Raw genomic sequence first — 26,171 nt, forward strand, 5'->3', positions numbered from 1 at the left:
GGCTTGTGGAGTAAAGCAACTAATAAAAGGCTCACAGGCAAAATCCCTCTCTCCATCACTGCCTCTTTCTCTCCTGCTCTCCTTCTTTGCTTGTAAGTGGAAGCTTTCAGCAGAAAACGCTGCTCTTTAATAATTTGCATTCATGTGTCATCGTGCTGGCTACCGGCAGTATTGGCTCTCAGCGATGGCTGCTGCGCACAATAACACTTTCAACAGAAATCCAAGTAGTCGAGCGTGATGGTCTAAAAACGAACCATCAGCAAAAATGATCAGCCAACGGGAAACACGCAGAGATACGTAAACTGGTACAACAACTGTGGCATGAGAGCAACAACCTGAAAGCCCAAGATGTGTTAGTGTCCCACATGCATGGACGGATTATGACACAACAAGGCCCTGGGAAAAACCAATCACAACATGTCTGTTTGAGGTTATTTTGTGTCATTTAGTGTGTTTGAGTAGTTGTCTTCTTTCGCTTTGAAGTCGTCACAGATGTTTGTGTCTGTAAGTTGTGTTTCTTTGCAGTTTTATTGTAGCCTGATGCATCAGCCGCTTACTTCATTACATTTCATATATCGTCTGAACACGAGCCATAGGGATTCGTTTGCTTCCGGGAGGCGGTTGCTTACATTTGCTTCAACTAATCGCTGCTGCTTGGTGGTCACGTGTGCTATACACCGGTTAAGCTCATAGGTTAATCTTGAGCGCTTGAGTTCAACGTCATCGCCTTCACTTACCCGTCTGTTTGCTGATTGGTCCGTCCGCTCTGGCGGACGGAGCAAACCGAAACGCATTGCTAGTGTCCTGACTACATTGTTGAGGCAAATGAAATTTGCCGGAACCAGTAGGCGGCGCTAGCCTGGCTAGTTTTATTGCACTCTGTTGCTGTAATTTTGTATCTCTTTCTGCATTTCTGAGGTTATTTTGAATCTTTCTGTGATCGTTTAATGTCTTTTTGTTTTCTAGCAGTTCTTTTGTGTCTCTTTGTAGATATTTGGCGTCGCTTTTTGGTTGTTCTGCATCTCTTGGTAGTCATTTTAGGTTATTTTGTAGTTTAACTTATGTTATTTGAATGATTTTTCCATCAAGTAACATTACCAGTCACCCGGAGCCTGTTTACTACATTACCTCCTGGGCCTGTGGCCAAAGGGCCCGTCATTCACCCATGCTGACATGTGGTATTAGGTCTGGCATACATGCTCAGAAGCATCCAACACACACACAGCCTCTCACACACATGCACACACATCCTGAGGCTAACTAGTGGTTAACATATGTTCATTGTGGTTGAGTAGCAACAACCTGTTTGGCACCACGATGACTGACCTGCTGCTTTTCTCTATCAGGTCCTCTGAGCACGAGGCGGGCTTCAAGTCGTCACAGTCTGTGTTTGTGTAGGTGTGTTTGTATGTTGTTGATCCATCACAGGAGCAGACCCGTGTCTGCTGTCATAGTGTGTTTGAGTGTGTAACAGTCTCCATCCCCACCGCCATGTCAGAACAGTTGTAGTAGCACCTCAGGTCCCCAGTCCATGGCTGTCTGAGCCACAGCGAACACAGCCGCCCCGAGTGTAGCAGACAGCCCCCACACCGCCATCTTCACCATCCTGTTCCCCTTCCCCCACAGCTGGCCTCGGTCCCGGGGCAAAGCTGCTTCCAGGCCCGAGTGTCGAGAGGCTACGAGCACAAAATGGGGAGGGAGGGAGGGAGGGAGGGAGGGGAGAGGAGGGGGGGGTCAGACACCGAGGAGACCAGACATGGAGGGGTCAAGAGGTTTCATAATGCTCAAAGCTGAACAAAAGGAGCATCAAGCTGCATTTTGTTAGTGGGATTGAAAACCAAAAAAAAGCGTCAAACACCAGGAATAGAGACAATGGCTGTGGGTGGGGTGGGCTAGAGGGGTGGGGGGCTGGGGGGTGAAGGGGGGGGCGGGGGGAGGGGTGTCAAAATATCACAATCCATTCAGTACAAAACAACTAATGCTGCAACATGAACATTGCTTAATAATATCAGCAGCTTCAGTTTCATTAACTTGAAGGTCAAATGGTTAATGTCTTTGTGACTCAGCGGCCACTTTAATAAGCCAACCTGCACAGTGATGTCACAGTGCAGCGACACACCTCAACCCCACCGCTGCAAGATGAGAGGTTCAGCAGAGCTGTTGTTTAATAAAGTAGGTTTGATTCATAGAAATTATAATGTTAAGTCTATACTACCGTCTGACACAGTGATACGGATCTCTTGATCAATTTTCTCATCAGAAATAGATGAAAGCATTTGTCTGCTTCAAGCACAAACATGCATCACTTCAGGTCTGAGTATATGCAATTTCTATCATACACAGAAATAAAAGACCACTACTATTTTGACAAAATGTTTTGGTTTCCACATATCTCCACTGCATCTCAGAGCCGTCATCATCAAATTGTCAAACTATTATTCCCAAGCTCAAGGATGAACTTTCACACCCAATAAACAGCACTACACTACATTACAAACACATACTTAACAGCTACAGCTAAAACATGCAAACCATGTGAAAATGGGGTTTAATATAATGGAAATCTTCAGGATTATCTTTTTAAAGTCCACTGGTCTGTCAATATTTATCTCTGGTATAAGATTTACATGCCAGCTTATCTCTCTTGCTTGCCGACTCCAATTCATTGTCTGCCAAAGTGAAATCAGGAGGTGCTATAGATCGACCCTCTCCTCTCTCTGTCCGTTATGAGTTTTGTCTCAGATGCTGCTAATTGAATTTTGATGAAACTGTAGGGAACGATGTGCATTAATTTTAATAATACACTGTTTGGCCTGAGGGGAATGCTAGAACATATTTTTGATTGCATGTACATAGCAGACAATATGTCAGACGCTGCTGATCAGATTCTCACAAAACCTACGGGAATAATGCATCTCTTTGTTCTGTTCTGGCACATTTAAATTTGCACTTGATTGGTCTGATGGGGGTGCTACAACATTTGTTTACTTGTTATTGATTGGCCCAAAGGGGGGCAGCGTTTGTGGGGGATGACATATTTACTGTTGCCTTGTTTTTGAAGAATTATGCTCCTATGTAGCGCACCCAAAAAAAAAAAAGCCAAGGCGTGTGGATCCATCAAACGATTTTGGTTGTGTAGAAAATGTTTGTTCTTAAAACCTCACAGTCGATATCCATCTTTTCCCAAACCTCAAAGAGCATCCAACAAGAATTCATGATTTCTTCACTCATCTACAGAGGTGCCTGTGCTGTCTGCATGTGTGGAGTCTTTCTTCAGAGCCAGTAATAAGATTACAGTTACTATTTTTACCGTGTCTGGAGGTGGTGGAGCCCTGGGCCTTGGTGAGGCGTTGAAGAACAGAGTCTGGCCTCTGGTGGAGGGTGGAGAGTTGAAACGCCTGGAAGGTGCTGATGGACCGACTGGAGAGAGGAAAAACAGGAAGAAACAAATGAAAAAGAGTCAGAGATGGATGGATGGATGGATGGATGGATGGATGGATGGATGGATGGATGGATGGATGGATGGATGGATGGATGGATGGATGGATGGATGGATGGATGGATGGATGGATGGATGGATGGATGGATGGATGGATGGATGGATGGATGGATGGATGGATGGATGGATGGATGGATGGATGGATGGATGGATGGGGTCAGGTAAGGCAAAGAGTTATTGACAATTTGAGAGAACTGCTAACTCAGTACTTCTTGTGGGTGAGAAGCTTTGCATTCTGGGACATCTGTATCTTTTTCGGTATCAGTTAGTCAAGGCCTCATGTCAGTGATGTCATTTCCTGCCCTGAGCAATGACTGTAGGCAATGCTGAAGGTCACTGACAGAGAGAGAGAGAGTAGCTGTGTGTCAACTGGTTCTTCCTCAGTCATAAAATATACAGTCTCTCACACACACACACACACACACACACACACACTAAATGACCTGTGTGTGTCAGCAACATCACTGTCTTGATATGTTTTTCTAGCACCCCCTCTTGGTTACTGAAGGAATTACAGGACACCATGGGTAGCCAGACATTAGTCTCATGAAATTATTGAGAAAAAAAGAGGTGAAAATACTGGGGCAATAATTCAAATCATTGAGTTTATTGATAACTGATTCATTGTATAAGTCATTTATCAAGCAAAAATGTCCTCCATTGAATAATTCCTGTGTTTTTCTGTTTATTCTTGTGGATTCAATGTTTAGATTTTGGACTGTTAATCAGACAAAATCGGTAATAATAATCAAATTTAAACAGTTTATAGACCAGTCAGTTAATTGATTACCCAGCTGACAGGTAGTCATAGTTGCAGCATTAGAGGCATAGCTGCTGTGAAACTATGACGGTAAAAGCGTCATGCAAGTGGAAAAAATGGTGACTCAGCACTCTGCTTTTTGTCCACTTGCTCAGGTTGTTTGATATGAAGCCGACTGCAACAAGTGCATTTTATTTACACAGCCAAAATAGCAGATTTGTCCTTCAGAGACTTACAATCTGTTTGCAAGTCACCTTCTGTCTCAGTTTTCTCACAAACTGCACAAGCCACTACATCCCCGTCTCATTCAGCTAATGTGAATGCATTGCATACTCGGTCGCCAATAAGAAAAAAAATCGTCTTCATTTAACTACCTTCATTGCACTATTTATAAGCCTTTTTACTACTGATATGATTCACTATTTTCATTTCATTTTCAGTATATCCCTCCTCACCTCTTGCGAGACTGCAGCGCTGCCCGCTTGGCCAGTAGTGATGGAGGGTACTGGTTGAACAGGTCCTGGGACTGAGCGATCAGAGGTTCATATGGGAGGTCCTGAGGGATGCGGGAGAGGAGGTGGTGGACCATGGCCATGTCACACTCTGTCTCCTTCACATGCTTCTCTCTGTGCAGCACAATCTGCGGAGGAGGGGGGTGAAAAGTTTTTTAACCCTTGACTACTTCACTGTGTGAAAAGTGTGAATTAGCTTCTACGTGTTGTACGTGTAGCAGCTCTCAGTTCGACTTGTGAGGCAGACAGAGTGGAGCAGACAAACAGGCAGATGAAGAGTTAAACCCCCCCCCCCCCCCCATGCTGTGCGCTGTACTCAGCCTTGGAGGAAACATGAACTACATTCTGCTTTGTTGTTTCACACACTTCAAACAGAGCTCTCCCTCTGCCCAGCCCCTACACACACACACACACACACACAGCCACACAAACAAACACAAACACTCCTGACTCCAAACAAGCACAAATTGTACACAATTGTGCACAGAAACCCTTTAGTTTAAAAAAAAAAAAAGCCATAAAAAACAAAATAAGTTATTTCCGCAAGCACACATACATGTTCCAGTAGGAAACATTTGTGCCAAGCAGTGACAGTGAAAGTAGCAAGAAGACTGGAGAGGTCACTCCAGAGTGGGACAACTGAAAAAAGTCAGAAAAAAATGTTTTTCCCTTTGTAATCCGTTTCTCTCCCTCCTTCTCCATCAAACATCAGTCAGCTTTCCTCGTCATACTGTTTCCTGATGCAGCCTCATCCTCTATCTTCTCCTTCTCCTTTATATCCCTCCCTCTGCTCCTCTTTCCTCTGTACGCTTCCTTCACTCTCTCGCCTCTGTTCATTAGGAGGTATCTAATTAACTAGTCCAGTGACTTCAGAGTGCTCTGCCTCACTGTGTGAATGAGTGCCTGTGTGTGTGCCTGTGTGTGTGTGTGTGTGTGCCAGCATGTATTCATTTGCGAGCATCGTGGATTACATGCAAAACAAAGTCACAGCCTCCTGCTCGTTTCCCTGACAGCTTCAGCGTCCTCTCACCGTGGCAGCAAGGTAGATGGGCATCAGTGGGTGTGAGGCCAAGAAGAAGTCATAGAGTCTGAGGGTGTGTTTGAACTCTGACAGGACGTGGCCGTACCATGTGATGAGCCACGACAGCGCAAAGATGGTTCCCACCTCCGCTCTAAAAGAAAAGCCAAAAATATAAGGATAAACAACAACATCATATGGGCATCCGATGCTTAAAAAACAGTCTGATATTTTATATATTTTTTCCTCAAAGCTGTTTTGATATCATTATATTCTTTTTCATGCCACTTTTAAACATTAAGTTGTGTCTCTTTTATATCATGTTTTTATTTCCTTTTTTTCTCCCCAAACTTTATTCAAGCCCCAAAGCCTCATGAATAAGATAAAAGTCCCTTTTAAGTCTGTTGTGGCCAAAACAGTATTGGCATTGAGCTGGAAATTAATAACATAAAACAGGAAATAAATACATAGAAGTGGTAAATATATACACACACAAATATAAATGGGTGTACTAGACTTCATTTCCCACCTTCTGTGCAGCCAATGGTTTCACACTGCTAAAATGAACTTGCAAATGCAAAAAAAAAAACTTGCTTGACACAGGTGACCCACCACCAGAGTAATTCATACTGTCGTGAAAACAGTGAAAACCAGTGGTTGGTTGGAAGGCAGGAGATTGCTCTTAAAACTAATGTTGCAGTTGGAAACGCCAGTTAAAGCAGATATCAGCTTCACGGCCGTTTCGGCTAATGCTGCGTTCAAGGCAGGCTTTTGAAACCGTAAGTTACAGCTTCAAGTCACAACTACGACTTGGTAGCGTTCCAGGTAACCCGTAGCTCGTGTTTTTACCATCCTGTTGTCTGTGAAAGTTCCCTATAACGGCCACTCGTAACTTCCGACCCGTGAACTCGTACCAGATCGAACTGGTATGACTTCACAGGAAGGAAAAACACAAAGTACGAGTTTCTTTGAACGCACCATGAGTTAGCAGCCCCCGCCCTTGTCAGGCATCAATTGGTCCTCGTGCTACGTCACCACATTCACGCGCATCCCTTGGCTGCACACACAGCCCTTCATGCCGTTCTCTCTCCTCATTGGATAACACTTGTATCCCACAAGGAAAATTTTCTCCTCGGGTTACAGCAGAGCAGAGTGACGGAGAGACTCGTGTTTAGGCTGAAATACTTCATGTAAGTGATTGCTGACGGAAAATAGGACTATTTAGGACTTATATTAACAAAAACATTCCACTGATATCTGCTTTAAAATATATTCATCAAATGTGAAAAAAACATCAATAAGATCCTAAAAACTTAAACCAAATATCGCAGCATTATTCATTTTTTTAGGTTGCAAGGCTGTCAAAGTCATAAATCACCGTGGGGACAACCGGAACAAGGCCAGACCAGATCTTTGACCTGAGACAGGAGTTATTATCTCTCCATGTACCAGCACATGATGTTTTTCATGTGCATGGTGGCCAGGCCCCAGTCACAGATGAGATGCAGTTTAAAGACTGAGATAAACCACAAAACAGTACACCAGAGTATTAACCACAGGTGATTGGTGACTAGAAGTATCAATTGTGATCTACCAATCATGGATTTTTTATAGAAATCTGTGATAATCATCAGTGGCCAGTCAATCAGGGTGTCCACACAATGTGATTTGTAGCCTCTTTAAGAGTTTGTTTTTATCCCAGGGTCCTGAATCATGTGCACTACAAAATTGTTTTACTAGCCCAATAACTTCTAAAGTAGTTTTTCTTTACCTCCACATACTGTTTATTGCCTTTCTTTCAGTGCCGTGCTTCCATAAACCGGCAGTTAGTTTAGACAAAGTCTCAAGCAAATTGGAGACTGAGGAGCTGTTACTGAATATTAGGTACGAGCATTCAGGGAGGAGTGAAAAGTAAAAGACATCTGTGGGAGTGGCAGACAGGTAGAAGGGTAAAGTGGGGGAGCAAAGGGCAAGGAGCATGTGTGATGGGAGGGACGGAGAGATAAAATACAGTGGGAGAGACAGAAAAACAAAGGAACAGGCAACAGGATAAAGGGGAGTGAATAAAAGAGGCAGAGATAAGAAGGGGAAGAGGAACTGCAAACTAAAAAGAGCGCTTCAAGCTTTGAAGTTGGCTGTTGTTTATCCTGCCGTTTTTCTGCGAGTGCATCGTCTTGTTTTTTTGGTGCTTTTTGTGTTGTTGTGCGAGCTTGCATGTGAGTCGAGGGGTAGATTGCAAATATGAAGGTTGCCAGCACAGCATCAATTATGAACAGGCAACAAGACAGCAGAGGTACTGTAGTTGCAGGCATACACGCACTTGCACAAACCAACACACAAGCACACACTCTGAAATACCTTAGAGGGCAATTCATTGATTTGCAACAATCCCATACCCAGTCCTCTCTGCTCAGCCCCGACATTAACCTGCAGTATCTGCCTGTACCTTAAAGTGTCTCTGTTGTTTCCCTGTATCATTTTTGGCTAATTACACACTGGGACATCACAAATAAAGGTGATGGTGCACACCTTGGTGGGACTCAAATGCCTCTTAAACAGCTGTCGGACCATCTGACACCAGACCTCCCCAATCAAAGCGATGCATTTTTAAATTTTTGCAAAAACACTCAGCACTTTGTCTCAAGTGGAAGTCAACACTTTGGTTCCCTCTAGTGGTGGTTGCTAATATTACATTATATATTACCTTTATTTAGCACAGGTTTGTCAATATTCTACTATTAACAGGAACTGATTGCCCTTAAAAATGATTGTGCAAGGAACTGTTCATGAAATCTATATTATGGGGAGACTGACATTCACTTTAAAACTACAATCAAAGAAATTTAAGAAATGGTGATCGAAATGGATCAGATATAAGATCAAGGGGACCAACTGCTTTGAGTACGTTTGTCACATGGTTTGAAGTTCCAGACAATTAACTATTGGGATGACTGAAAATTGCTGTGAGTAGATCTTCATGGAAAAATGAGAAAGTTTGACATCCGTTGTTCAGATGTTCTGTTGCACATTGTAAAATGAAAGGGAGAGCAATACATGGGAAATATCTTTTGATGTAGTTGTACAAGTGGTTTGTGTGCCACATGTGTATTGTACATGTTTTTTTGTGTGTAATTGTGCTGAAAGGATTTTGTATGCTCCTCCCTGATAAAAATAATATATATATTTAAAAAAAGATCGCGCATCAGCCTTAAACAAACTAAAATTGTGTTCAATGCTAAAGTAAAACTGTTCAGGAGATTTTTGCTTTATAAAATGAGACATATACAGCTGCTAATTATCATTTTAAAAGTGTGTTTGCCATGCATACATACCTGATCATGAAGTCATGTAGCTCTGTATCCACTTCTTCTAGTATAGGCATCAGGTAGTTTAAAATGTGTTTAGTGCTGTCCATGGTAGGATCCATGAAATCCCTACAGAGAGAGAGAGAGGGAGGACAGAGGTTATAAAAAATATTACCGCTAAATCATTTGGAATAAGATGAGTTTTAATTGAGAGATTAAAAGTAAAATGATATGAAATTCAAGACCAGTGGATATATTAAAAAAAAATTAACCTGAGGTGATAATTGGAGAGTGTGTCCAACATGGCAATAGCCATTCGCTCCCCAACTACCAGCAGCAGAGTGACGGCCACATCATGGTAGCCCTGGTAGTAATGGAGCTGAGGGTTGCGTTTCAAAACCTCCAGTATGATGTCGATAAGCTGCTCCTGCAGCACGGCTCTCTCTGCAGCCGGCATACCTGGGAAAGAGAGAGAGAGTAGAGGGTTAGCGCATTCAACCGCACACAGTGTTGTTAAATATGGAAACAGCAGTGGAAAGGCCTGGGCAACCACTGCGATGTGGTAAAGAACTTCATGGAAACATACTGTGCCATCACAGTATTATTCCAGTCATGACCTGCATATAGCAAAAACAACACATCCAAGAATAAAACTTGGGAAATGTTTTGTTTTTATCACCATAATGCATAGGTGAACATGGATTATTGATCCTTGTCTGGCTGCTTATAACCCAGGATGTTTACAGTTGTGGTATAAAACACAACTTAATGTTATACAACACAATACATTTTGTCGAAAACTTTACTCTACTGGCAGTGATTAGCAAAAGTGACAATCTAATGTGATCCTCTGTTGCTTCCTCTGGGCAGAAATGTTTAGATTTAGGATTAAAGTGACTATCTTTTTTGTTTCTCTCCTAACTTTGTGGTTCGACAGCACAAAGACATGAAAAGTCTTCCCTGGTGCAGCTTTTAGTTCATTAATTATTAATACTTTCTATATATCTGCATAATGCTGTAAATACTGGGTTTAATAAATGGTGCTGTGAGCTATATTCTTATCTTTAGAGATAAGACAGACACACACACCTTTAGGGAACCTCTTCATGGACCTCCTGACATCCAGGAGAACCTGGTTGTAATCTTTGTGGTTCTCTCTCACATCTCGACCTGCAACAGAAGAAATGTGTTGTTATTACAGTAGTATCAACAATATAGTAGTGTACAATATTCATTCAACTAGTAAATATTAATAACCATATACTACTAACCAGGTTTATATGGAAGATCATATACATTGATGTTGAGTAGTTTGGGCCAGACTTTCCTTCTCAGTTCATCAGTGAGCAGTCCTCCTTTAGTGGCTGCTGCTCTCCTCAGGGTCTCAATGTCCACTGGATCACTGCACATTGAAAAGCCAGAACAGGGCAGTGTTCAGGGTAATTCACTGATTTGAAATCTGCTCACATGCCAGAAAAAAAGTGAAAATCAGCATATTTACTGGGTCACTTTTCTTGATTCGAATGCATTAATGACAATTTCAACCTCAAGACTCAAGAGCCATAATCCCAACTCCTCTTCTTGACACTGTGGCATCTGTCAGTTCACCCCATTCACCACATAGACACATACTGTAGCACATATCAGTGCAGTACAAAGGAAAATGTAGTTTCACTTTTCTGAAACCAGCTTAGCTGACCATACCAGGCAGGCATAACCCACATACATAAATCTTGTTCAATTCTGCATTCCTGTGCCATTTCACGTCCTCATGACCATCACCAAACTATTCCTCTGGGCACATGTGAGCATCCTTCATGTGTGAAATTAGCTTAGCGGGGAGTGATGGAGGTCACTGTCTGTGGACAACTGCATGCTATTTGATGGCAGAACAGTTTGGTGGATGAGCAGAGGGAGAGGGAGAGGCATTCCCATATGGCCTGTTGCTGACAGAAATATGAAAAGTTTTATGGATGATTTTGGGGGGGAAAGTTCTTAATCTGTGAAAACGTTATCAGCTGGATCTTAACATCCTGTGTCTGTGTTTGTGATGCATTTCACCACTTTAACACTAAATGTAAATGATATGTAACTGAGCCATTTGACATTTAAAAAAAAAAGGAAATGCAATCACAAGTAAAACAGCTGAACAGTTTTGAAAGAGAAAACAAATGTCCATCTAGATGCCACCGAGTATAGAATAAAGAGAAAGCTGGAGAGGCAGACTGTAAATGAACATAATACCAACCTTATCAAAGCCTGATGGATCTCTGCCAACTTCTGCTTCCTCCCACAGTCTTGTTCTGTGAAGGACAAACATGAATGAAAATGAGATGAGAGGATGACAGAAATGAGTGAGAGAAGGGAGGGATGGACAAGGAAGAAAGGAACATTAAAAAGGATTTAAAAAAAACATCAGTGCACGTCTGAAGTTTGCCAAAGAGCACCTTGACACTTCACAGCACCACAGGGAAAATGTTTTGTGGACTGAGTAAAAGAGCACACAGCGCTACGTATGGCGTAAAAATGGCACTGCATACCAGCATGTAAACATCATTCCAATGGTGAAGTATGGTGGAGGGATTGCCATCATTGAGGGCAAAATAAATTAATGTTCTTATCAAGGCATCCTACAGGACGGTGTCAGGGTGGCTGTCTGCCAGCTGAAGCTCAGTAGAAGTTGGGTGATGCAGCAGGACATTGACCCTAAACATCTAAAGTAAAACAGAGTGGCTTCAAAAAAAAGATAACAAAATCCAACTTTTCGATTGGCCAAGTCTGTGGGAATGACCTCAAGAGAGGGTTCACTAACCAGCAGTGTGAATGTTTAATGGATGTGTTCGATAATGACATGAAATATTATAATTGTGGAATTAGGTTAAGCACATTGTATTTGTCCATACTTGTGACTTAGATGAAGATCGAATCACATTTCATGACCAAATAATGCAGAAAACTAGTAAACTCCAAAGGATTCAGATGTGACACATACCACAGTCTAAAAACAGAACAGAAACCAAAATTATTCTTTTGTTGACACTGAATGATTATTTTCATTGTTTTATAAGATGAAAACAGCTTCATTATAGTGCAACTGAAGAGTGAAGAGTTACAAATACGGCCACAGATTTGACTTGCTGAACAAAAATCTAGTGTTGATTGATTAAATGAGAGATAACAGTCCTCTGTCTCCATCTCCTGTCGGCTTGGCTGTCAGATACAAGTTTCCACACTGTCCAATGTGGCTGACACGCTGCCACGCAGGCACCACTTGGATATGTGACTGCTGACGTCTACTATCACACAACACGTGTAAACAAAAAAGCGGCAGGCAGGTCATACGTATGTAGGTTACAAAACGGTGACTGGTGTTGGACATTTAGGTGTCAGCAGGCTGCAGTAATAGAATTAAGTTGTATTACATTTCAACGTGACCACTGGACTGGTCAGTTTTCTTTGTGTACGCCCAGTGAATCCATATTAAAGGGGGTTTTAACGACAGAACTGGGTTTATATAACTAGTGTGTGCATACTAAATACTGTACATCATACACTGTTTAGCTCATGTTTCTGTGGTTGTCTGCCTTACCTCTTGTGAGAGATCCATTCCCATTCACCCCAACTCCGGCGTTTTGTTTCTTCCTCTTGAGCCTTTTCATCCCCTTTAAATACTGATGACCCAGTAACGAAGAGTGTGTTGTGCCATAGGCCAGTTAAAATAAAAAAAAATAAAAAAAAATAGGACTGTTAAACCTGCAAAAACGGTGATAATTCCAGGTAAAACGGCGACAGCGTTTGTTACAGCTGTTTCGATACAGGAAGCAACCTACCTTGCTGCCTCCCTACGACGCTGCGATTGGTCAGAATTGACACGTGACCCCGCGCACGATTTCAATTGGCTGTCCATCGATTCGCACCGCAAACTGACTTTTCTGTAGTTTTGTCGTTCTGTGGGCTGGGTTTGTTATACTTTGCATTATAAATGGACACACACGATTGAAATGTGGTCAGTGATACAGACACTGTTATTATCCAAGTTTACAGGCGCTACACATTATATTTAAGACAAATTAGAAAATCGTTAGGCTGCACCATAACACCAAAAGTTTCAAGTACATAGGCTATTTATTTGTGTAGCCTATTTATTTTACTTTTCTTTATGTAGAAACATAAGAGTGAAGGAGACAACAATCCGAATCCACACAAAGAAAAACCCCAAGACTGTAGTTGGAATATGTTAAATTTATTTATAAGAATATAGGCTGTAGGCCTATTTCGCATTGTTGAATACGTCCTTCACATGAATGAAATCTAATGGATATGATTATATGAGTCTGTGTAAATCAATAAAACCCCACATTTTGAGCCATATGAATAAAGCCCTGAATGTCAGTACTTGGGACGAAGGGTCATTTTAGGACACACAAGCGACGGTTTTTGAAAACAGTTTGCCCTGAGTTTTGTCCTTCAGGTTGGTTGCGCTTGGTCGTGTACAAAGTTCATCCATGGTACAAATAAATTGTAAATCCAAACCCCAGCTATGACCCTGACCACAATAAACAACTATAACATTTCAACTGACATCTCAATTATTCTGCAGCCTGAGAAATGACCGAGACAGTACTGTGAAATGCACATTACGGAGAACATCATGATGCTCATTGATAAGATGAGGTTGGTGTTGTGTTGGGAGTAATTCTGCCTGAGAGGCTAAACTCAGGGCAACATATCAAACAAAACTCATTAAAATCAATGTTAAACTCTCTCTATGTATAAAATAGGCCATGTTACGTTGGTTAATAAATGCTGTGATAAATAATAATTCACTTAAATATAAACAATGGGTCACTTAAGATATATTTCGCCCATTTAAGCCAATTAAATTATTACAGAGGCTACGGCTTTCTAAGGTTTACAAAAAAAATGTCCTCAGTCTTAGATAGCGTTGTCATAATAAAAAAAAGTTCTGCGATTACAACGGTATGTCTCCTTTTAACTATGAAATATTCAGGAAAAAACCCAGTATTAGTTTAGCTAATCCGGAAATGGGTTGGCACTTTGACTCGATAGGGGGATGTCAGCTGCTGAAAGCACAAACCTGGCAACCTCGCTGTCAGTGTACCTTGAGCTGCAGCGGCGTTTTCTTCAGTACTGAGACTGACACCACACGGGACTCTGGACAGTAAGTGGTTATTTAAAGCCACAGAGAGGGACGGGGATAAGTGAGAGGTTTCAGTGTGATCAGAAATGGCAGCCAGGTAAAAAAAGAAAAGAAAAGAAAAAATATATATATATATAAAAAAAAATAAAGAAAGGAAAATAACTGCACGACTGAAGCCACTGAAATGAGCGACAGAGCCGAGATGAGAGGGCCCGTCACCCGCCGGAGGAGGACGACCATCTCCTGTAGCAGCGGCGGACCACCGGCCACCAGCGCGAAGCAAGCCAACGGGAGCAAGTGCCACGATGCAGGCGCCGAGAAACCTCCACAGCATCCGGCCAAAGGCAAGCCGGAGGAGGAGGTGCACAGGCATGCGAGTAACAACGGGAAGACGGAGAGAGAACCGGGGGTGTCAGGGCAACAGCAGCAGCAGCAGAAACAGCAGAAACAGCAGCCGAAGCAGCAGCAGCAGCAGCAACCCACAAACACTGCGAGGAAACAGAGGAGTGCAGTGGAAGATATAAACGAGAGACTCAGGTAAACAGTAATTTCATGCACAGTTATAACACCACGTTGAAGTTGGCCTCCTTAATCTCTCTGAAAGTGTGCTTTAAACAGTCTGGGTTAATCTGGGTCTTGAGGTTTCTGATATTGAGATGACCTAGATGAGGGTAATCAGCCTTATTTTTCTTGTAAACAAGAAGACTAGTCTAAAACCAAACTGTAGCCTACACCCTCCTAAATAATCAAGCCCATGTTGTCTGGTGTGGATGGGCAAAAAAACAAAACACTGCAATTGACCTTTCTCTTAGACAAGCTGTGGCTTTTTTGAGGGGGTAATATGGACCAGGTCAGACCCCTTTACTCTTCTCATATTGTGTTATGATGCAGCAGCATGATGCTAAAACTCTCTACAGTGACTCTTGTAATTTAGCTTTGGTGTATCAGACTCCTCTTGATCTTCTGTGGGATGTCTCTTACATCTTGATCGAAAGCCACCTGTGGTCAGTGCAGTTGATTGGACATTCAGGAAAGGGCAGAGGACACTTTCTCTTTCCGGCGGTCTCACAACTGATAGTATAAATGGTATTAAAAACCAGGCCATGAGGTCAAAGCACCTGTCTGTAGAGCTGAGTTGACTTGATGGTGTTGAAGCACAGATCTGCTTCATTGGAGGTTTCCCAAGAGCACATGAGTGGCCTACATGATTCTTAAATGGGAGATGTTTGAGTCTTCATATAACTGGCAACCCAGCCAAACTGAGCAATCAGGGGGAGAACAGGCCTTTGTGAGGGCGTTGACCATGGCCACTCTGGCTAAGCTTCAGATATCCTGTTGTGTGTATGTGGGTGTGTGTGCTCATATATCATTGCTAAGTGAATGAATTTAGATTTGGACCATTATTTAAAATACAATATGTTGGATGTCACCTCTGGCTGTGGTTTAGGGTTATAGGGCCTAATCCTTACCCTTAATTGTAACTATTTATAAATAGATAAAACATCCACTTGTCCAGACATGTCTTCACATTGAAAACATGCATTCCTATAAAGGGGACACCGCCGCTCTTGATCATGCATGTCATTCCTACATCAGAAGTTAATGTGGTGCTGCAACCAGAATGAAATAAAGTGGTTGTAGTAAGTTTAGTGGAGTCTTCCCAGCTGTTCCACGTACGTGTACTGTGTAGTGTCACTTTTCTGTATTACAGCAGCTGAGGAACAACAATGGCATCTGCTTGTGCAACACTGTGCCTATCTCTCTGTCTGCACGTTCCTCTGCTGGCCTGGTCTTGCCACATTTAGGAACCTCTCCACTCATTACTCAAATGTTCTTTCCAGCTCCACTTTTGCTGACTTTCCATTAGTCTACTCCCTCAACCCCCATCTCCTTACTTTTACATTTCTACGTCCTTCCTACTATTTCCTCTTTCCTTCCTGCTCTCCTTCTCTTTCATCCCCCTTCCATTTACTCTCTGCCACGTATAATTGTTGGCTAATATGATGAGTCGTTTGACTTTTCACACTAACTTTTAACCTAGATTTCGTAACTTTTCTCCTTATCTATTGCAGTCGTGGGAAGAAAAAATGCCATCCATCCATTCATTCATTCAAAGGTGAAATGTGAGGGATACAGTTATTGATTGCTCTGTTTTTGTCCCTTCCAGCTTTGGCTCAGATTCAATGGGTTGTCAAAATAAGGACAGAAACCATACTGACCATTTGCTTATACCTCTTATTTTTTCTAACACATTTAGGCTATTTAGTTGTGTGTTTGTTTGTTTTTTAGCACAATTACACAAAATTGCTTCTGGTGGAGTGATGGGGTGTAGGCCAGGAAGAATCCCATTAAATTTCAGTGCAGATCTAGTCAAAGGGAAGTGGATCCAAAACATTTTGTAAATCACATTCCTACATATTGTGAAACGAAGCATTTTGATGTGTGGATCTAGATGAAAGAAATCAGACATATTTATGATGTTAACATCTTTGACTTGGTAAAAGTTGGTGCAGCTCCAGATCCCTTGGATGGGTGGAGGTGCACTGAGTGCTATTGCAGTTGGAAATGCAGCAGTATGTGCAGGAGTGGTTCCCCCCTTACACTATCATGTCTAATGTGTGAAATGCTTTTTTTTTCACCATTTGAAGCTGATGATGAATTGGCTTACTATGAGTCATAGATGCTGTGTAAGGTTTGAATCATGCTGCCTCACTGCCAAACCAATTAAACATGCATACAGTGTGTTTCCTAACCCAGGTTTGAGGGTGAACAGGAGATGCCTACACAATCGTTACAGTATGAAAAAAAAGCAGGAAAGATGACAAAGAGCTTGACCAGTACAGTTATTGAGCCCATGTTTTTTCTTGCAGCTGTCACGTCTTCCAGGAGTCTCTGCTGAGCTCGGCCAGCGGTTACAGCAACTACAGAGGGATCCTCAACTGGTGTGTCGTCATGCTGGTGAGTATAACCTCATGTGTGTCTCTACAGTAACTGTAAATGAACTGGGCTGTGCCTTACAAAACAGTCAACTGTTAGCGAATTAGAACCTGACACAACTATATGTCACTTCCCTTTACGTTTGAATGTGAGCGAGTCTAAAAATGACTCAGAAAAAAAATGAAAACAAACTGTGTTTAGACATTTTGTGTGTGAGCACTTCCGTTGTACCTCACGCTGTTCTGTAGAAATTCGAGTCACTGTATCTTCCTCTCTGTTGTCTCTCACTTTCTCACAAACAACACTTGCCTTGACAGTTGCCTTAACAACAAAAAACAGAAGTGTCAGCCCACATTTGCATATACAGTAGTAGGCAACATCCTCCTTGTTACACTGACTTTCTCTGCTGTGTCTGTGGGTGTTGTCTGCGTGGAGTCTGATAAGTTGTTATGAACATTATCTTTGCTCACACCAGTAAGCTAACCACATGTACACACAGATACAGAAAGAAAGAGTTTCCTTTCCAGTGCCACTTCGTCTCCATACACTAAAATAAAATCTCTAAGCAGGGACAGTTTTGATTATGACCCCTAAAAATCTTTGCTAATGCAGGGTCACAGAGATCACTTGAAAGCTGCATCAGAAGATCTGAGAGAAGTACTCTGAATGACAACCCGCAGCTTAAAGCTGTGCTTCTGTGTTCCCACACTGCTCAAGATGCTGTGGGCCACTTTCACTTTCAGGATGCTCTGTAGTTGTCCTGATCTGCGAGATATCAGAATGTCAGTCAGGAACTCTGGCTTTGGCTGTTGAAAAGTGGCCCCTAACCAAATACCAACATGGCCATCATAAAACAATAAAAGCATATTGACCACTTTGCCTTCCCAAACCTGCCTGGCAACACTGTTGTAAAATAAATGTTAAATTAGTGAATTATTAATCTCAGTGCATAAGTGGCCACAGATGTGTCACAGTTAATCATGTCCCCCCGGGTTAAGGTCGCTTGAGGACAACAAGGTCCTATCCAGAGAAATGTGCTTTCTGTCCCAATGCTGTGTGTGTGTGTGTGTGTGTGTGTGTGTGTGTGTGTGTGTGTGTGTGTGTGTGTGTGTGTGTGTGTGTGTGTGTGTGTGTGTGTGTGTGTGTGTGTGTGTGTGTGTGTGTGTGTGTGTGTGTGTGTGTGTGTGTGTGTGTGTGTGTGTGTGTGTGTGTGTGTGTGTGTGTGTGTGTGTGTGTGTGTGTGTGTGTGTGTGTGTGTGTGTGTGTGTGTGTGTGTGTGTGTGTGTGTCTCTTGAGACACCCTGCTGTGAAAATCCTGTCACTTTCGTGTTTTGATAGGCATGGAGGATACAAATATCCACTTAGCTGTAATCCTAATGAAGCTGAAATGGACCCAGACTAAATATAGGACACTGAGCATTGGTGCAAGTGTGTACGCACATGTCACTGCATTTGTGTAAAATTTATGTGAGCTGGGGAATTTTGTCTACATGTGTCTGTGTGCGACTGTGTGTGTGTGTTTGCAGTGTATTTTTGTGGCATTTTTTTCTAAATCGGGCCTAATTTTGCAGCTCCCTGACAGAATTAATCCCAGTTTTGAAAGTGTATATTGCTGTGACGACCACGTCCTCCATTTTGTGGTCACCAGGGACAGCTGAAGCCACTTGGATTAAGCTGTAGGAGTGTGAGGTGGAAACGCTGAGTCTTGTGCCCCTTTGTGTGTGTGTGTGTATGTGTGTGCGCACCGCGCACGTCGTGAACATTTAGCTTAGTTGTGTAATTTGTCCTCAATAACCAGGATCAAAATGTCAGCCACAGGGTAACTTGTTTCTCAAGATGAGAGTGTAGATGTGCTAATATGAGCAATTGAACCTTAAATCATCTGATGTTTCCATCTGTGGTGTCCAGGAAGTGCCTGAAAAGAGACCTAATATTGATTTGATGTTAATTGAAACATTTTTTTAAATGGTTTTCTAAAGTGGCATCATATTTTCTGGTTGAAAGTATCGTCCTGTGTCGTGACTCCCAGGAAATAGTCACCTATTCTTATTCAGATCCTTCAGTCAACCTCCCTTGTCTCCAAATACTGGCAGTCCATATTAAAGCAGAGGTTTAAAGACAAGTATTAGAATTAGCATTTCAACTACTTCATCTGTGCTAGTGAACCAACAAAAAGATAAGTGTATCAAATGTTGAGTTTTGATCCTTGACAAGCAACAATCATCCCAGGATGTGGTGTAAGTAAGTGAGGCCTCAGCTGGGTCATATCATCGTTCTGCTCTGATGTGCAGCCAAATAGACCATGTGAATATCTGAAATGACCACAGGCTGACAAGGTCAGTGCAAAGCAAAACTGCCCACTGTCAGCTGCAAACTGGTTTCAGAGAGTGAAAGACACACCGGTGTGAACGTGTGTGGCTGGACAGTTTTGTGTGTATTCCTACTGTGCTTTTTCTTTTTTTGGATAATGAGTGAAATTGGCTGAGCATGTTTGAGTGCAGCTGCTGCTTGGTTGGCTATATGCTTCACTGTGTTTTAAAGGAAATGATGCAAAAGTCAGTGTTGGGTGCTCCCATCAGATATGTCCATCCTAGCCCTAAAACACATCAAGATTAACCACAGGTATAAACAGCAATAAGATACTTTGAATTTTACGTTACTGGGATATTTTTTTGATGTTGTCTGAAATGGCCATCTTATCATTGTTTTATTACTCAGGAAATTGTAAATGATAATTTAGAAGATTAGATCATTCCCTGTCTTAGTCTGCTTGAAGGTGGCTCATATTAAAAACAAACCCAGCATTATCATTAATAAGTTAATTCATAGATGATATGGATTTGCCTTAAATGACTTGACCCAAAAGGACTCAGATCGCAGGTCAGAGTGCATGTTAAGCAAAGTTATATAAACTAAATCACAGGTAACAGATTGCATAAAACCTTCTTGACAGCAAATACCAGTGCACCACTGGATAGAAATGGTTTCTTAAGCAGGAAGCCTGGATTCAGTCAATTTGTCCTTAAGTGTCTTTGAGCAAGAAGCTGAATTCCTGCCAACTCCCAGGGTACTGCTCTGTTTCTAACACTGACCTTTGTGTGGACAGAGACGAGAGGAAAGACACTACTACACAGTTAAATGTTGCAAAATCTGATTTTGCAATGCTCTTTACAAGTGCTCCTGTTTATTACGTTGGACTTCACGGTGGTCTCTTGTCCGTGGTGAAGGTTACTGAGGCAAAGGTTGGTCCAGGGGACAAAATACATAGTTGAATCAAAACCAGATTGCTACAAGGTTTTTGGCAGACCAGCGGACTGAGGTGCAACATGCCACATAATCACTACTGCGTGACCTTATCATGTGTCATACCCCCACTGTCCTCATTATCTTAACTGTCTCTAACTCACAGAATAATCTTTACTGTCATAAAAGTTATCTAAAAGTTGTATGTTTGCTACACATATGCAGGGTTGCCTCTTTGTGTATTGAGTTTTATGCCAGCAAAGCTCAGATAACTGAAGACTGAGATAAAGCTGAGCGCGGACCTTGAGCTTTAATACATAATATAATAATAAACAGGTGTGTTTACCTGTTTAACCAACTGCAGTCACATTTATTTTTAAAGAAAGGCTTCCGGTCTGTTCCCACACAGTGAAATCTGCAGACTAATCGTTAGCAGAGCTGTGGGCAAAGAAAACAATAAGGCAGATTTACAGCTAAGCATTTGTAGCTCAAAAACAAAGATTAAGTCGATGTGCAGACACAAAACAACCGTAAACTCTAAAGTGTATTTGTTTGTATGTTTCTTGTTGATACTGTGATTGATACTCATCAACTCCTTATCTTCTCTGTCAGGGGCTGAGTAATGCACGTCTCTTCTTGGAGAACATTATAAAGTGAGTACACACCTATACTGTGCCAGCATGATGCTGATAGAGCTCACCCCTGACAACCTCCTCTCCTCCCATCCCACCACTGTTTTTCAATTTAAAACACACTATTACACAGTATGTAAAATTACTTTCTTTACTGAGAGTCCTAGAGACCAATTTCTCTTCCCTCTTTTCTCATCTAGGTATGGTATCTTGGTAGACCCTATCCAAGTGGTGTCGCTATTCTTAAAGGACCCCTATAGCTGGCCAGCAGCCTGCCTTATCATTGGTATGGGAGCCTTTATCTTACCGCCTTAAATAAATGCTGAACCACTGCAGAATCACCCATTTGTCCACCTGTGACCTCAGGACTGGTGTTTAAGACAGTGTAGTGTCGTAACAATCTGAATAAAATTATACTTGAACTGTTAAGAGAAAATGGTCATCCACTGTTGTGCCTGAAAGTTTCTCTCAATTAGCATCAAGTGAAACTACTTTGCAGTCGGTGTGTGTTTCTGTACTTGATTTCTCTCTTTTTCTCTGTTCTCCGTTTCAGTGTCTAATGTGTTCATCTTAGCAGCTTTGTACACAGAGAGACGTTTAGCTGTGGTAAGTCTTCACTTTTTCCTAGACAACTCATCTTTTGACCCAAATTTAACTATTTGGGACACTTTTAATTTGGCCTATTTCATAAAATTGAATTCAGTGTATCTTTTTTTTTACCTGTGCTGATAAATTGTGGAAACATTTTACTCCACATTTGTTTAGATCCAAAACGTCTTGCTGTACTGTTAGACGATGTGTAAGTGCAGTGAGTGTGTGTTTACTTATCTCCCATCAAGGATGTTTGCTCAAAATAGGCACTTGATAGTTCCTGTGCAGTAGGTTCAACATTACAGCCCTGCCCTCTCCATACCTGTTCTCACCTCTGATAAGAACTCCAGATTGACTAGATATGGTCCAAAACTCCTCTTACAGTACATATGCAGTATATTTATTTGTAAATTATGAGTTTTTCCATTTTTTTGTGTCAAGTAAAAAAAGTGAAGTATATTCATACTTAATTTATAGTATATTTAAGTATATTTGTGATAAGACTCCTGTCTGTTTTTCTTTTCTTCCACCCAGGGCACCATTTCCCAAACTACAGGAGCGATTCTTTACATTCTTAGCCTGACGTCCATGTTGATCTTTCCTTCAGTGACGGTACTCACTGTGACTTCTATGACCCCAGGTGTGTATAAATAACATGAATGTGACACACACATAAAGCATCTTGACTGAAAATAGTTCATTCATGTGTATGTTTTACATTGACCCAAAAATATGAATCAGCTGCTTCAGAAATGACAATGAAATGATGAGTTTATAATGAATTATGCACACACACAAACATGCACACTAAGGCATGCACAGTGCATTGCTATGTATTGCTCTTAGTAAAAATCTGTGTGTGTGTGTTTGTGTGTGTCTGTCAGTGGGTGGTGTACTCTCCCTAGCTGTCTACACAGTGCTATTTCTCAAGCTGTACTCCTACCAAGATACCAACAGGTGGTGTCGAGAAATCAGACAAGCCAAAGCCAAAAGAATGACACGATCATACTCATGTAAGTATACACACACACACACACACACACACAGAAAATGTTGAATCATCTCAACAAATACAAACACCTCGTAATTCTGTGAATAAACTGAATAATGATTAATCCACACAAATGTCTCTGCTAAACAGGATTATATGATATTGCATTTTTATGTACCATATTCATGTTGTATTACTGCCATCTAGTGGTGTTATGGTGAACTATGTGTGGGATATTTTAATCCTGAAGTCTGAATGTTATGTGGTGGCTTTCTGTCAGACAGATGTGCAACCCTACGTATTGCTGCTGACTGTTTTTTTTTTTCATATTGCAAATATTAGGAATAACTGTGTGAAAGAGCGACAATTATTTTATGACACTTTGACTCTACCAGTTACTTACATCATGTGTTTGTGTGCTTTTTTCTTTTTTTTAGGTCCATCTGTAGCCCAGTCAAATGGCTCAGCGGTTCACAGTCATGTCTCCTACCCAGGCAACCTCACCCACAGAGGTAACCGTGATGGCTTCAAATGGATTAACTGCACTCTTCAAAATAAAACATTTTAATCCTGATTATTATTATGATGTTGTTCTTCTGTTTGTCTTCAGACATGTACTACTTTGTTTTTGCCCCAACCCTCTGCTACCAGCTAAACTTCCCACGGTCACCTCGAATACGTAAAAGCTTCCTGCTGAGAAGACTTTTTGAAATGGTGAGAGGGAATACAGTACACACACACACACACACACACACACACACACACACACACACACACACACACACACACACACACACACACTGTCTCACCTTCACAGTTGATAATATTATTTACTGTATATGTCTCTGACATCTCTTGTTATAATCATAATTTCTTCCCTCTTTTGCAGCTTTTCTTCATGCAGCTGCTGGTGGGATTAATACAGCAGGTATGTAGAATATATCTGACACACAATGCAGGCAAGCCTTTTAGAGTGTGCAGAGCATATACATTTGTTGTACAAATATTTACCTTCTGTGTCTTTTCACAATTCAAATGTGTCTTTCAGTGGATGGTTCCCACTATACAGAACTCAATGAAACCATTCCAGGTATGTATACTGTATCTATAACACAACAGCTTTTGGCTAGTAATTAACAAGAAATTTCAAGATATTGTTTTAGAGATAAAATAATTACATCGTAACACTTATTTTTCATTGTGCCTGAAAACAGGAAATGGATTTTTCTCGGATGGTGGAGCGCCTGTTGAAACTAGCTGTGAGTATCATGATGGAGCTACACAGGATGCACAACAACGACCTTTCATTACTCAGCAATTGACCTTTCATATTGAACCACCGAGATCAATGTCTGATTACTGTCTCACATGTATATTAGGGTTTTGTGACCACGGTGTAAACTTACCAACGCAGACACCTTCCCTAACTCCCCTCCCCCTCTCCCTCTCCCTCTCCCTCTCCCTCTCCCTTTCCCTCTCCCTCTGCCTCTCCATCTCCTCTCCCTCTCCCTCTGCCTCTCCATCTCCTCTCCCTCTCCCTCTCCCTCTCCCTCTCCCTCTCCCTCTCCCTCTCCCTCTCCCTCTCCCTCTCCCTTTCCCTCTCCCTCTGCCTCTGCCTCTCCATCTCCTCTCCCTCTCCCTCTCCCAGGTCCCTAACCATCTGATATGGTTAATATTCTTTTATTGGTTTTTCCACTCCACTCTGAACTTTGTGGCAGAGCTGCTGCAGTTTGGAGACAGAGAGTTCTACAAGGACTGGTGGTGAGTTCAGAGATCAGACAGTTCAGATATTATTTCACATACAAGCAATATTCACAACATTTAAAGACCAAAACTAATAAAAACACATGTAAACACTCACACATAATCAGTGTAGCCCAACTAATTTTTATGTAAATTTACTAACTATGATAACTCATGTTGGTGTTTTGTTTTATTTCAGGAACTCTGAATCTGTCACCTACTTCTGGTCAAACTGGAATATCCCAGTGCACAAGTGGTGCCTCAGGTGAGCACCAAAGTTTCTATTATAATATTTTCTTGCAGATATTTCAAGCTACATTTAAAGAATAAGGATCAGTGTAATTTGTGTGTTTCTCTGTGTTACAGACACTTCTACAAGCCAATGCTGAGAATGGGGATCAACAAGTTTCTGGCCCAGACTGCTGTCTTTCTGGTGTCTGCCTTCTTCCACGAGGTGAACCAACAGCATTCACCTTTCCTCTGTGACAAAAAACTTTATTTAATCATTCAAAACAGTTTGATTCACTTAGGCTTATTGTCTGTACAGTAAACACACTAATGTTTTGGACAGCTGCTTCACTCACAACAGTAACTTATAAAATAGTGTTAAATGATTTAAGAGCACAGTTGTTTTATACCCATTTGTGTTATATAATATTAATAAAATTGCCTTGCCTTATGCAATTTCAAAATTTAATGTGCAACTTCTGATGATAAAATAGTGTGTAGGATTTATTGTTACATTTCCTCCTCCTCTCTCCCCTTCAGTACCTGGTGAGCGTTCCTCTGAAGATGTTCAGACTCTGGGCCTTTATGGGGATGATGGCTCAGGTGAGGCACAGAACTGAACATCTCTTTCACTCTTTGGCGAATAATTTGGCAGCTGTTTATGCACAGACACACACTGACACAAGACCATTTTGACCTTTCACCTTCAACCTCTGTAGGTTCCTCTGGCTTGGTTTGTTGGTCGCTTCCTGAATGGAAACTATGGAAACGCTGCCGTGTGGATCTCGCTCATCATAGGCCAGCCTGTTGCTGTGTTGATGTATGTCCATGACTACTACGTCATCCATTACGGGAGCACCACATAGTACCAGACGAATACAAATAATGCTCCCACACTACACTCTCACACACACACACACACACACACACACACACACACACACACACACACACACATAAACCAGCCTGCAGTGGGTGAATGTACAGGAAGTTAAGGCAACAATAATGGAAAGCCCAGCTAATTTGGAGCAACAGCAGGAAAACTGTCTTGACGTTTTTATTTTTGCACTTTTGAGAAATGGACCAGAGAATGTCAGGAACTTATTTCAACAACATGGGAAGTGCTTGATTTAAAGCAATATTCCACTTAGGTATGACATACGCCTTTTGTGATCAGATGTCAGTATTCACAAACCTTGGGAGCCATCATCATCTTTACCAGATCTGTCTGTCTGCCCCACTATGTTTAAACATCAACTCATAATAGCACTTGGGTTTCTGTTATTGAAATGTATCCCTCACTTTGCTAGAAATATGTTTGAATCAAAACCAAAAGCAAATGTGTGGTGCTAAGTTTTCCTAGAGTGGCGGCCAACAATCCCTGAGCTCATACAGAGGTCAGTTGCCCTCGTTGAAACTGTCCTAATTAAGCTTTAATAGTTTCTTCAACTTCACTAAGCATTTCATTGCATTCATAAGTGGAAATACGACTTCCAACCAAGCACTCCTCCCTGTGCGTATTTCAGAATGCACACACACCGACCCGTGCAG

At 41.7% G+C, this 26,171-nt stretch overlaps 2 protein-coding genes across 2 annotated transcripts; one reads left to right on the forward strand and one right to left on the reverse strand.

The window, feature by feature from the left end:
- Window positions 1–871: 871 nt before the first annotated feature.
- On the reverse strand, window positions 872–12,918 carry LOC310993381 (TBC1 domain family member 20). The gene is made up of 10 exons (XM_083981717.1): window positions 12,684–12,918; window positions 11,343–11,397; window positions 10,366–10,496; window positions 10,184–10,264; window positions 9,367–9,553; window positions 9,122–9,223; window positions 5,802–5,943; window positions 4,715–4,899; window positions 3,311–3,420; window positions 872–1,676 (listed from the first exon to the last, which is right to left on the reverse strand). The coding sequence occupies exons 1-10, from the start codon at window positions 12,751–12,753 to the stop codon at window positions 1,495–1,497; spliced, it is 1,245 nt and encodes a 414-aa protein (XP_083837843.1). The 5' UTR covers window positions 12,754–12,918; the 3' UTR covers window positions 872–1,494.
- Window positions 12,919–14,243: 1,325 nt separating this feature from the next.
- dgat1a (diacylglycerol O-acyltransferase 1a) lies at window positions 14,244–25,548 on the forward strand. Its single transcript, XM_083981456.1, has 17 exons — window positions 14,244–14,792; window positions 17,126–17,213; window positions 21,048–21,088; window positions 21,268–21,353; window positions 21,621–21,673; window positions 22,193–22,298; window positions 22,543–22,671; window positions 23,087–23,161; window positions 23,260–23,363; window positions 23,539–23,577; window positions 23,698–23,739; window positions 23,864–23,908; window positions 24,298–24,410; window positions 24,592–24,657; window positions 24,759–24,846; window positions 25,161–25,223; window positions 25,340–25,548. The coding sequence occupies exons 1-17, from the start codon at window positions 14,440–14,442 to the stop codon at window positions 25,484–25,486; spliced, it is 1,638 nt and encodes a 545-aa protein (XP_083837582.1). The 5' UTR covers window positions 14,244–14,439; the 3' UTR covers window positions 25,487–25,548.
- The last annotated feature ends 623 nt before the right edge of the window (window positions 25,549–26,171 follow it).

Source organism: Trachurus trachurus (assembly GCF_905171665.1).
Source record: "Trachurus trachurus genome assembly, chromosome: 11".
Lineage (NCBI taxonomy): Eukaryota > Metazoa > Chordata > Actinopteri > Carangiformes > Carangidae > Trachurus > Trachurus trachurus.

Coding starts and splice junctions, on each gene's coding strand:
- LOC310993381 (XM_083981717.1), bottom strand. CDS start 12,753: ATGAAAAGGCTCAAGAGGAAGAAACAAAACGCCGGAGTTGGGGTGAAT. Junction 9,554..10,183: donor CATGAAGAGGTTCCCTAAAG/GTGTGTGTGTCT, acceptor TCTCTTTCCCAG/GTATGCCGGCTGCAGAGAGA. Junction 1,677..3,310: donor CTCCACCACCTCCAGACACG/GTAAAAATAGTA, acceptor TTGTGCTCGTAG/CCTCTCGACACTCGGGCCTG.
- dgat1a (XM_083981456.1), top strand. CDS start 14,440: ATGAGCGACAGAGCCGAGATGAGAGGGCCCGTCACCCGCCGGAGGAGG. Junction 21,354..21,620: donor AGCAGCCTGCCTTATCATTG/GTATGGGAGCCT, acceptor TCTCCGTTTCAG/TGTCTAATGTGTTCATCTTA. Junction 25,224..25,339: donor TTATGGGGATGATGGCTCAG/GTGAGGCACAGA, acceptor CAACCTCTGTAG/GTTCCTCTGGCTTGGTTTGT.